Raw genomic sequence first — 11,663 nt, 5'->3', positions numbered from 1 at the left:
TCTTTTGCACATGCACGTGGATGACACATATATGAGATTGGAGACTTTTTTATGCGAGTCTCGCTAATCAGCGCCATCATACCTGACATCCCTCAACTAAATTTACATCTCTAGCATGTAAACAAATTTGCTCTATGTAACGTAACACAAATGCACATATTTATTATTTATTTTTATTTTAAGTAATATATTTTTCCTTTATAATAATAATATATTTTTTAAATTTGATTTTATTTGAATTTTTGAACAAAACTATATTTTTTTTTATGATGAAAATGATGAAATATTATTTTTCTCCGACGTCTCCAACCAAATTTACGTAATGTATTTTACGTATTCATGTTTTTGACAAGTCATTTGTCAATTTAGATTTATGACATTTCGTCATTTTTCGCATTTTGAAGTCGCTGTAAATAGCGTTATAAAAATGGTGAGAAATAAATATTAGACTGATATATTTTTTATCAGTAATTTATTCTTTAAGTTTATTTTATCTCTTTATTTTGTTTTTTACCAAAAGCTGTGTATTGTTTTATGTTTGTTTTTAAATATTTTATGTAACCTAACAAATGGATTGGTGATTTGATTGATATTGAAACAGGACGTTCCAAATTGACAAATGACTTGCCAAAAACATGAATACGTAAAATACATTACGTCAAAAATGTCACAATCTCTCCCATCTCTCCAAGCCAACAGATGGCATTAATGTAAACCATTCGCAATGTGTCTCTTCTTAGAGCCATCCACTTGTGCACATGTAATCGAGGAATTAATGTTGGATTGGAAATTGATTATTAAGATTTAGAATTGATTATTTAATTTCGTAATTGAGTGAATAGATAGATGGATGAATGGACGGAAGAATGAATATAAAAGAAGAGAAAAGAATGTATATGATTTCATGCAAATATTTCGATTTTTGTTTAGATTTCATGAAAATAGTTCGCTTTGAGGTTTGATTTCATGTAAATAGTTCGATTTGAGGTTCAAATTCATGCAAATAGTTCGATTTTATTTAAATAACAAACATCTAGTGATACAAGTTAGTTCAAGTTGAACATTCAAACAGTGAAGTTATCTTTATTATCACATCATGCGGTTGAATACAATTCAAAAGGCTGAAATTTTAGCTAAATTGAATGATGGAGTGAATGGTAATCGTTTAGCAAAAGAATATGGCGTTGCTAAATCTACGATTTCATTATTAAAAAAACGTAAATATGATGAAATGCTGCAGCCCAGGAAAAGAAGTGGAACTTTTAATCAACCATCGAGTGCGAGCGAGAGTGATAATGAATCAAATCGATCAAACAATACATCTAATGAGGACGAGATTGATGATGAAGTCGATGATAATTTTCATAGTGATGAGAGAGTTAAGAAAGAATCGCATGAATTGCCAATTTTCCGTCAACTCAAGCTGTATAAACCATCGACTGAAATGAATAAGAATGAACATGATGACTATGATACTACTACTGACGAATATGATGATGACGAGGAGGAGGAAGATGAGAGCGAGGAAGATGAAGAAGATGTCAATGAAATATGTAGGAAATTGCGACGCGTATGCGACAATTTGTATGTTCCGACTCAATCATTGAGTGAAATGTTGAAATTATTTTCTAAATTACGGAGCGGTGGCTACATTGAGGAATCGTTATAAGAATAAAGTATACATTGAAAATTGTAACATATCATGAAAACAGATAAATAAAACAAACACGGTATTTTTTTCAACAAAAAAACAAATCTTTTCATTTCATATTTATGTGTATATATTATAAAGCAACCATATAGGTTTGATTTGAAACATTTTACTTTGAATTATTATACAGAGACTTTCATAATTTTAACTAAAATGTTACTCTTCTATGAAAATCAATGAAAACTGTCTTATTTTTGTATATAATTTACTATTTTTGCTTAAAATTATATGAAAATTTACGTTTCACCTAACAATAAATTTTCTCAATCTCACTAATTTCATGATGACCCCAAGCTAGCGTATCAATACCATTCGAACGAATAAGGTAACGCTTATCGTCGAACGGATTTAAAGCAATTTTTTTCTGTTTAATTGTGAATATTTGATGTGATTTCGAGCGAAGGTTATGCTGTTCACGTAAAATATTACAATTTTTCTCGATACAGTCAATTTTACGTTTCACTATATTCTTTTTGATACCTTTAGACTTTTTAATAACTTTGGATTTTTTATCGATGTTACAATTCTTTTCGATGCAGTCAACATAGTCACTATCTGTTATAACGCGAGGTGCGACAGCTCTTTCTGGACATTCACATTTTTCCATTTTAGCTGTAAACGGTAGTACAGCGTAGCATTTTGCACGTAGACCGACAAATTCTGCTAAAATCTCTCCGTTTAATTCATCTTTGAAAAGACCGGGTACTTTTTTATTGCTTCGAGGTATTTGGAAAACATTGTTTTCCGTATAATCGCTTGTATCGTAGCGATTCAAGTGTTGCTTCATGTCATTATAGAAATCATCTGTTTGAACGGAAAGTATAAAAGAGTCGGTGTCTGTATAGGCAACCGTACAATTTTTTCCATATTTAGGTTTTAAAAAGTCGTACAGAAAACTGTACATCGTTATTTTCGATATGTCTAAGATGGACATACCGATAATTATTGGTTTATTCATTTTAATATGAGTTTTCTGTAACTCAATTACTGCTAAATCTTCATTGAGAATCTTGCATTTCTTGAAATTTGGTCGAGCAATTAACATGCTTGCACCACATCGCCCACCCCACTTGTTGACAAGTTTGATATCTGCACGTAAACGCAGATTCTCCATCGTTTTACCAAAGACGGAGTTTATCATATATTTAAAAAACGACTTTTCAAAGTCGTTGGTAGCTTGTGTACGTAGTTGTGTGTTGATATCGACGTAGGGCTTTAACCAGCAACTTTGTTCGAATTGAAGTACTCGATGTACTTTTTTCAATACTAGACCGTGTTGTAATGCTAATTTGAGCATGCGATAATGAATGATATAATTTTCTTTATCGTATAACGTTAACAATAATTTATCGATTTTATTCGGTTTTATGCCGATAATATCGAACACTTTTTGCGGAAGCGTTCGCTTTTCAGCACAAAATGGAAAATCATTATGTGTAGCATGTAAATTTTTTGGATATTGTAGATCCACCTCGAATATATAGCCATATTCCGAATCGTCAGCTAATTTGACTATTTCATCTGCATTCGAAAAAGATGTCTTTACAATTTTGTCATCAATCCATTTGAAATCCCTCAGCGGTAATGGTTGTGACATTGCATGTCCATACAGATTATTTGCTATTATTGTGAATGAAACAAAATGAAATTAGATTCTAAAAGACCATGAATTTGATTAAAGATAAACTGGACAAATAAAATATTATTTACCATCTAAATACATTAAATAATTTGACGGTTTCTCATCATTGTATACATCTCCCATGTATTTATGGTTGGCTTTGACTTGACGTTTACTGCACTGACTTATGCCACCGCGAATTCCACGTTCGATGAACAGCAACATTTCCACATCAGTTAACAGTTCAATTCTCACTCCGGTATATTTGAGCATGGCATCCCACGAAAGACCTGGAGCTGTATAGTAGTTTGCCGGATCCAAACTGTAAATTGTATAGCATGTATTTCGAAAATTTTCAAATACGTCGGCCAATAGTAGCACATCAGTCTTTAGATATAGTTCGGAATAGTCTCCGAGCGTTTTACAGTTGAATTTCCGCCAGATATCGTGAGCAAATTGGTAATCGTCTTCCGATATTCCTTCTCCACTAAGTTGGCTGTAAAAATCTTCCTTTGATGGTAGATTTGCCTCCTTCAGCTGCTCCATACCGCTCACATATTCATAAGGAAAAACGCCTTTACGTTCAAGCATAGCGATTTGTTCTGGTGTGTAGCCATTTTTCTCACATTCGTTATACAATATTTGTTTTTTATCTGCTGGTAGTAGTGATGCTAACTCAGCTAGAGATGCAGGCATGAATCGGCATGAATCAATGAATTTAAATTTTACGTTTTCTCTCGTATTAAGCCCGCGTGTACTCCCTGTCACTACTTTTGTGAAAGCGATGTATTGTTCCGCATTAGCTGGAATAATTGAAACATCTCCATTCATAATATTATTTGCTGCCAACTCTTTTATGAATAAATGTGAGTCGTAACCCGACAAATTGTGCATAATAACGGGTACAACGTGGCTATCTTGGAACTGTAAGTTGCATGCTTGATGGGCTGGACCTCTATATCGACCGGTGAGATGACAGTGATCATGTACTCTAATATCATTTGCTTCAAAAATATCACCACAAATTGTACATAATGCATTTGGATCGTGGAATGCATATCTCTCATCTTCAGTTAGCGGTAGCATTGGTATGTTATTTTATCAAATAACCTTGCAACTCCATGAGCAATTTCTTTCAATTCTGCGATGAACCTTTCGACGCAATCGGTACGATTGCCGCTGCCTCGGTAATATGAAAATGAGTCGTCAAATCCACATTTAAAGTAATATCCAACGCTGTACATATGATGCTGCTGATATGCGCTTGTTGCACATTCCTCACTAAATATACGTTTCTGATCTTCCATACTGAGCTCCTTGAGATACGCTTCAGTATCAGCGTATATAACAAATGGTGCTTTCAGCTGATGTTCATAGTTGTCAAATTTCATCCATTTCCATGTTTGATCGGGCATTTCAATGCTACACTCGTTTGTACATTTTGCAATATGTTTCGATAATTTTTCATTTGTATCATAAAATATTAGGCATCGATCGCAAATGAAATATCGAGATTTATGATTACTTAGCTGACTGCTGACAAGACGGCTCAAATTTTTTATCCAACAGTAATGAGTTCGAATTGAATCATTATTGTAGATCTCCTTAATCATGTTGGAAGTGCTAGCTATTTTATTAACACTTTCTCTGTTTTTGATTAGCAGCAAATGAATATGATGCTGCTTAACTTCATTACTCACACGTAATGGACATATGCGACCCTCATTTTCATCATCGTAATAGTATAAATTTATCGATATATTGTTGTTTTGTCGAACAAATTTGTCGATTTGGTTGAAGCGAACGGGAAAATCGATTCCATCAAAATTCAATTCGTTCTCATATTGATAATAATGACGAACTCGCTCTGGATGATCAGTTACCGGGTGTAAAGCAGATAAAATAGCCCATTTGAAGCACATTTCATCATGTTCATTTTGTACGTTGATAATTGCTTTTTTATACCGTAGTTTTTTAGGAGTTTGAATATACGATGAACCGTGTAATGGGTTATATAAGTTGACGTGAACATTCAATTCGATTATGCGGGCGAGCGTAAATCCAGAACCGCGGAATGTAACTTGTTCTACACTTTCCACTATTTCTTGAACGATCTGTTTTCGAAAATGTTCATGTAGGTCTACGTTTATATCAAGCTTCCGTGTGTGCGTTGGGAGATATATAGTCTCTTTCTCCGTTAACTCATGACTATGATTACCGCCAGTATCATCATCATCGTAAGAATCATTATTTTCATCTGTGTTTACATTTTTTTTTCAAACTCTGCTACGAATACAGTCATTGACTTCACGTTAATATAATTTTCAATATTTTTCGTAAGTTCCGAGCGATATATATAAAAAGCATCGCTTAGAAATATTTCAATATCAATATGTCCATTGTTTACAATAGCGAAAGTGTTTATTCGTCTATTAAATGCATTTTCACGCACTTGTAGCTCAACACTAGGGACATCTTCAATTGTATTAGAGGACGGTGACATCATTGTTACTCAGATCGATATTAACGTTTTTCACGGGGCGTAATTCCATTTTGGTATATCAATATGAACCGTTCCTTTCGGAACGCACCGAACAAAAATTACAATTCGATTGATCCAGTTGTATCACCAGATGTTTGACATTTAATTATAATGGAACCTCGAATCGAGTGTGTTTTTAGGAAATCGAACCTCAAATCGAACTGTTTTCATGAAATCGAGCCTCAAATCGAACTATTTTCATGAAATCGAACCTCAAATCGAACTATTTTTTCATGAAATTGAACCTAAAATCGAATTATTTTCATGAAATCTAAACAAAAATCGAAATATTAACATGAAATCGAACTATTTGCATTAAATTGAATATCAAATCGAACATTCTTACATAAAATAATTCGAATTATTGATGAATATAAAAATGTAAACAGACACAATAGTAGCGATAGCAACAACGATAACATGAACAAACGTTCACTATCGCGACAGTAATGTATTCGTTCAATGAACTCGTTCAAGGTTAAAAACTACAATTAGTCATACAATTGCAGCCATGTAATTCATGCTATTTCATTATGTGATGAAATATAAAGCAAATGTACGAGACGATGATTTATGCTTCTTCGTGAATCGAAGAAACGAGTATATACATGTGAGAGAGAGTGGGAGAAAGAAACTAGAAGAAACAATTGTATGTGTGTGTGTGTGTGTGTGTAGCGTAAACTATAGCGATGATATATGATTATTTGCATCGCTTCAGTCATTGTTGTTGTTGTTGTTCATAATACATTGTTATGCATGCAGATGGATAAATGTTGCTTTTAAACTTGAATCTCAATGCGATAAAAATTAAAAAATGAAGATTTCGTTTGTTGAACATTGTTTGCAACGAATAAGACAAACCGCTGAAATGATAAGAGGGACGACACGGCAGCGAACAAAATATTGTCCACCTAACTTATTGTTATATGGTAGATGTACAGCAAACGGAATAGCGTATTAAAGAATGAAATTGTATATTTTTTAAAGTCATATGTGTGTGATCGAGCATTAAAATAAACAAACCATTCGCATAAATGAAGAAAAAACTGATATGCAAAAATCATGTCTGTACATGTCGTTGATTTTCTTTCTTTGTCCTTCTTCATATAATTAGATAGGCAAGTGAATAGAAACCAACCTGTTTTGTGATCTTAAACTGTGTTCGATGAACTTGGTTTATAGCCGCAAAAACCGATTATGTGTATGTGTGTGTGTGTGTGTGTCTTGTTCGATCATTCGTATACTTCTTCTTCGCGTCTATGGTGTACGGCCATACATTTTGAGTGACTTACATTCTTTTTACGTGAACAAGAGTGATATTTTGTTTACATAGCACCAATCGGCATGCGGAAATACAATAAATTAACCAATTTTTTTGAATTTTTGTTTGTTCTTATGATAGTTTATGAATAAATAAAAGGTTCTGTCGGGCTAACTCAAAATCTATCAAATCGCGACTTGGCTCTGTTTTCTTCTTAATTCGTCATATCTCTTTAGTATGAAAATTCTATATATTAATAAATATTATTTACACATATGAAACAAATTATGTTTTAATTCCAATGTTTGTTGAGACAGTTTCCGATGCATGGAAAATAAAGGGAATTTATGGCTTGTTGACAGCAAAATGAATTTTGTTCCGACCTAATTAGCGATTTTTTTGCCAAATAAAATACAATACAGTTAATTCTTTTTAGAATATTTTATTATGATATTTACATGTACATGTACATAAGCGATTACCACGGTGATACATGGATTTAATCCTCTTTGAGGTGATGCCAGGGACTCGGATTGTAAATACCTAAAGAAACGAAACAAAAGTATAAAGATAATTTAACGTTCGGAGAAGGTGATACTCAATTAGATAGGTAAAACCCAGTACGGTTTAAGTTTCATTTAAACTGGCTTTATTCCTTCCATGGATCATATGGTAATAGGCAAAATATTCATTAGAAAAAAAATATACAGTACAATCGAAATCATCACATATTTTCAGATATTTATCATAGTGTTAATTACCAAAGATCTCTGATGGAAGAACAAAACACCGTTCCGAAACGGTTTGAATAAATATTCACTAAAACAAAGGCATTGTAAATGGCTATCAAATTAAAAACCTCTATCGAGGTGAAGAACGAGTGACGATACCAAAATTTGAAACACAAAATTTCTGATATCAATTTTGTGACGAAAATAGTTGGTAGATATATTTTCTGTGTACTATGAATATAAACTTAATATACATTTGTATATTCAAAACTCACTTCAAGACCTTTCCAATGATATGCATATGTCCGGTGGGGGTGTCAAGTCATGGCGCTTCGGTGACCATAGGAAAAAAAGTCGAAAAGTGACTTTTAGAGGCCGGCCATGGCCAACATGGCGGCCATACCGAAAAGTGCCCGAACAAAAAAGTCTTAGTTTTTTGTGTACTTTAATCACAGAAAGTTTCAAAAAGATCAAAAACAAGTACGCAAAATTGCGCACAGACACATACACATACCAAATGACTTTTATAGGAAAATCATATGAAATTTTCAAAATGCGTAATTTTTCGAAAAGATTGATCGATTTTGACGGTTAGGGGGTCGTTGGAAAGGTATTGAGCTCTAGAATACGAATATCGATGTTTCAGGGGTCGACGACCTCATTTAGTGCCATCTATGGCCATAAAACTGAATTTTGACCCTTTTCTTGAAAGGACCATATTTTGAAGACAGGTGGACCGATTTTCGAATTTTTTTTTTTCTTGATCTATGGCCCAAGGGCTTTCCAACCATACAACAATCGCGGCTGAAGGCCTTCCAGGTCAGAATTTGGAAATTATTTGGACATTACGTGTATATATAGCAAGTCGACTTTTCAACACACTAATGTGGTTTCGTCACTCGCGCGTACTGCCGTCCGCTGTGATGTACTCATTATTTTACTACTAATTTTTTTTAAAGTTTGGATTACAAAGTAAGAGAGAACGCTTAGAAAATTTTCCAAACAAATGAGTTCTAAAATCGAAATGAATCAAACAATTTTTTCGTTTTGTCCATAGTAACACATTCATCGGATTAACATTAACGAAGTAATCAAAGTAACATTACAAAAAGTACTGAAAAATAGAAAAAATCAGATTTTTTGACGAATTGGATAACATAATTTTTTTTTCATTCATGAGTGGCGGATTGTTCTCCATTTACGCCACGGAATTTTCTCCATCGATTTGCCACGGGTTCCTTGATTCTTCCCCGATTCAAGTAGACAATATCCAAACCACATAAACATGACCCGACACATGCGAACATAGTTACGAAAGTATTGAATGTGGTAATATGCTTCTCAAGGTCTTTATTAACTGCATTCAAAACAACTGCAAAGATAACAGTGAACAATGCCAAACCTAATTTGAAAAAGATTCTCTCCCAATTAAATCCTATTCTTGATAAAGCTGTAACATATATCATTGTAGGGGATGATGTTAATGTGTACTGAGCCTCTCGTTCATGTTGGTTGTTTGACATGGTTGGCGTTGCAGCTTCTGAACGATCGATCTGATCAATCACACCAGCTAAATACAATTGAAAAAAAGAGAAAAAAAAGGAATCAATTATATATCGTTTTGTAATATTTTTCAAGTGAGAACGATTTGAAATTACTCAGCGTTTCCGGTGTTATTTCTTGTCGATTGGCTTTGGCAACTGAAGACACCGATGTTGTTGCATCACATTTTCGTTTGTTGTTTCGGTCCTCTTCAGAGAATATACACCAGTAAATTCTCTGCCCCCACCCGTCATGCGGTGGATGAAAGCCGCTTTCATTTACAGGAACCACACTGATGAAATTTTCGTCTTCAATGCGGTACACGAGGCAAATTACCCGTGGATACATTGCCCGCAAAGTTGAAAATGACACGGTTCCATCTTCTCCCAATGGGAACCTCATGGGTTCGCCACCTTCCTCTCGGGCAACAAATACAAAATTTCCTGACATATTATCTAAAAATGAATAGAAGAAAAAAAAATATAAATTGATTTGATAAAATCGTCAAAAAAATGAAAAAAATATCTTTTTCGTCTAAACAGAATACGTTTATCGATTTATCGTTATTTAGTTACCGAATTTGAAAGTGACAAGTGAGGAAAAAAAAAACATTCATAAAACGGCTTTAAACACATTATGAGCATGAAAGAAAAAAGAAAATGATTATCAAAACAATGAACTAAAATAAGCACAATTTGTATCTGTTTGGTCAGTTTTTACGTGCGATGTTTTTAAACGGCCGTTTTTTGCACATTTTTTTTGTATAATATTTTCGTCTTATTGTTGCCCTCAAAAAAGCAAGAGAGCGCGATACAGAGAGCAAAAAACAAAGAGAATGAGCTAGAACGAAGGAGAGAAAGATTTCATCGCTTCAGACCAAATATTTATAGAAAATTACTAATAATTTGGTTCCTCTTTAAATATGCAGAAAATGTGGATATTATGACTTGAATAAAATGCGATTGCATAAGGATTTCGCATAAATTATGAACCATTCAGAATTAACATATGTAGAATCGGTACTGTTCAATTCTCACTTTACATTTGTGATCAAATTCGTCAGACGAATGCATAAAATGTGTAATTGATCAAGTTTGGATGGAATTGAAACCGTATTGTATTGGTGCATATCACTTTTTCTTATCGCAATTATATTTACTGTAACAAATTTTTATTTTAAAACCGAATAAAACAGAAAGCACTTATTAGTTATTACTGAAACAATTTTTAACAAAATAGTTCATAAATAATTCTCATACTTTTTATTTTGCACAAATATCCGCTTACTTATGTTTGCTCTTTTATTTTTTCTATCCACAATGTCTTCACTAAAGTCTGCACAAATGCACTATCTCAATCAAAATCCAGTGATGCGAAATCTTTTTATTTTTTTTCAAGCTTGTTGCCTTTTACACACAATTGAACAAAATATAATGATTGCTAACAACCTCTTTTATTTTATTAGTTATTGCAATTTGATGTTGATTATCTTCATTTATTAAAATCTGTATGAATTTTAAAACAATTCATTTTCTGTCAAAATAATGTGACGTATGATATAATATATATGTGTTTGTAAGTGTGACATATGTTCCCAATATATGAAAAGTATACCATCATATAGTGGTGCCACCTCTTGTTCAAATTTATAAAACTAAATAAAATCAAAATCAAATTCAAGCAGTTTGTTGATTTTTTCTCTCAATTTATTTAATTTTTTAAATTCATACATTTTTTTATGGTTTTTCAATTATTCTCTTTCTATTTTCCTATGTTATTTTTCTTATCATATACTCAAATGGATTATGTCATCAAATGAAAAATGAACAACAACAAATCGTTCATTTTTTTTAACAGTGATCGTGCTTCAAAGGTGATTTTATTCAACATTACAGTCAAAGGCCAGAAAATGTGTGCAATTGTGATTGATAATGGCAAAGTACGATAATTGATTTAAATATTTGTCATAAACGATGTTGTTTTTGCTTGAAAATACGTTTACCGGAGAAAATTGAAAAACATTGAGAAAACATAGATGCCCTGTGAAGACATGTATCGTACACCGTATGAAATACATGAAAAAATGTAATTTTTTTCTTCTCTCATTTTAAATCACTACAAATGTTTATTACAATACAAGTATACATATACATACATTGTAGAATGCAATCGAGCAAACGATTGAATGTGTGAGTGAGCGAGTGAGCGTTTTTTGTATTTTCCATGTATTTTGTTGTTGGATTCGTTTCGTATGC

At 32.9% G+C, this 11,663-nt stretch overlaps 2 protein-coding genes across 5 annotated transcripts; both read right to left on the bottom strand.

The window, feature by feature from the left end:
* Positions 1 to 1,958: 1,958 nt before the first annotated feature.
* On the bottom strand, positions 1,959 to 5,838 carry LOC116350110. Its single transcript, XM_031781847.1, has 4 exons — positions 5,785 to 5,838; positions 4,443 to 5,446; positions 3,422 to 4,287; positions 1,959 to 3,331 (listed from the first exon to the last, which is right to left on the bottom strand). The coding sequence occupies exons 1-4, from the start codon at positions 5,836 to 5,838 to the stop codon at positions 1,959 to 1,961; spliced, it is 3,297 nt and encodes a 1,098-aa protein (XP_031637707.1).
* A 1,778-nt stretch (positions 5,839 to 7,616) lies between these two features.
* On the bottom strand, positions 7,617 to 10,929 carry LOC116350109. Of its 4 annotated transcripts, XM_031781846.1 has the most exons (4): positions 10,457 to 10,603; positions 9,525 to 9,866; positions 9,269 to 9,436; positions 7,617 to 7,678 (listed from the first exon to the last, which is right to left on the bottom strand). In XM_031781846.1, exons 1-4 carry the CDS (start codon positions 10,479 to 10,481, stop codon positions 7,635 to 7,637), a joined length of 579 nt encoding a protein of 192 aa, XP_031637706.1. In that variant the 5' UTR covers positions 10,482 to 10,603; the 3' UTR covers positions 7,617 to 7,634. The 4 variants fall into 4 exon arrangements, with proteins under 4 accessions (XP_031637706.1, XP_031637704.1, XP_031637705.1 ...); XM_031781844.1 differs by lacking the exons at positions 7,617 to 7,678; positions 10,457 to 10,603 and adding an exon at positions 10,668 to 10,929 and having other exon boundaries at positions 8,799 to 9,436; positions 9,525 to 9,863; XM_031781845.1 differs by lacking the exons at positions 7,617 to 7,678; positions 10,457 to 10,603 and adding an exon at positions 10,696 to 10,929 and having other exon boundaries at positions 8,799 to 9,436; positions 9,525 to 9,863.
* Between the last annotated feature and the right edge of the window lie 734 nt (positions 10,930 to 11,663).

This window comes from Contarinia nasturtii, unplaced genomic scaffold (assembly GCF_009176525.2).
Source record: "Contarinia nasturtii isolate CC-2019 unplaced genomic scaffold, AAFC_CNas_1.1 Cnas_scaffold_3604, whole genome shotgun sequence".
In the NCBI taxonomy this organism is placed as follows: domain Eukaryota; kingdom Metazoa; phylum Arthropoda; class Insecta; order Diptera; family Cecidomyiidae; genus Contarinia; species Contarinia nasturtii.
This window is presented reverse-complemented; position numbering and strand designations above follow the sequence as displayed.

What these genes read in the sequence shown, in the direction of transcription:
- LOC116350110 (XM_031781847.1), bottom strand. Translation starts at nt 5,838, where the DNA reads ATGATGTCACCGTCCTCTAATACAATTGAAGATGTCCCTAGTGTTGAG. An exon ending in TCCCTAGTGTTGAGCTACAA is followed by an intron (nt 5,447 to 5,784) that starts GTGCGTGAAAAT and finishes TTTCGAAAACAG; the next exon opens with ATCGTTCAAGAAATAGTGGA. An exon ending in TTATTTAATGTATTTAGATG is followed by an intron (nt 3,332 to 3,421) that starts GTAAATAATATT and finishes TCACAATAATAG; the next exon opens with CAAATAATCTGTATGGACAT.
- LOC116350109 (XM_031781843.1), bottom strand. Translation starts at nt 10,481, where the DNA reads ATGCATTCGTCTGACGAATTTGATC. An exon ending in TTCGTCTGACGAATTTGATC is followed by an intron (nt 9,867 to 10,456) that starts ACAAATGTAAAG and finishes TCTATTCATTTT; the next exon opens with TAGATAATATGTCAGGAAAT. An exon ending in AATAACACCGGAAACGCTGA is followed by an intron (nt 9,437 to 9,524) that starts GTAATTTCAAAT and finishes AATTGTATTTAG; the next exon opens with CTGGTGTGATTGATCAGATC.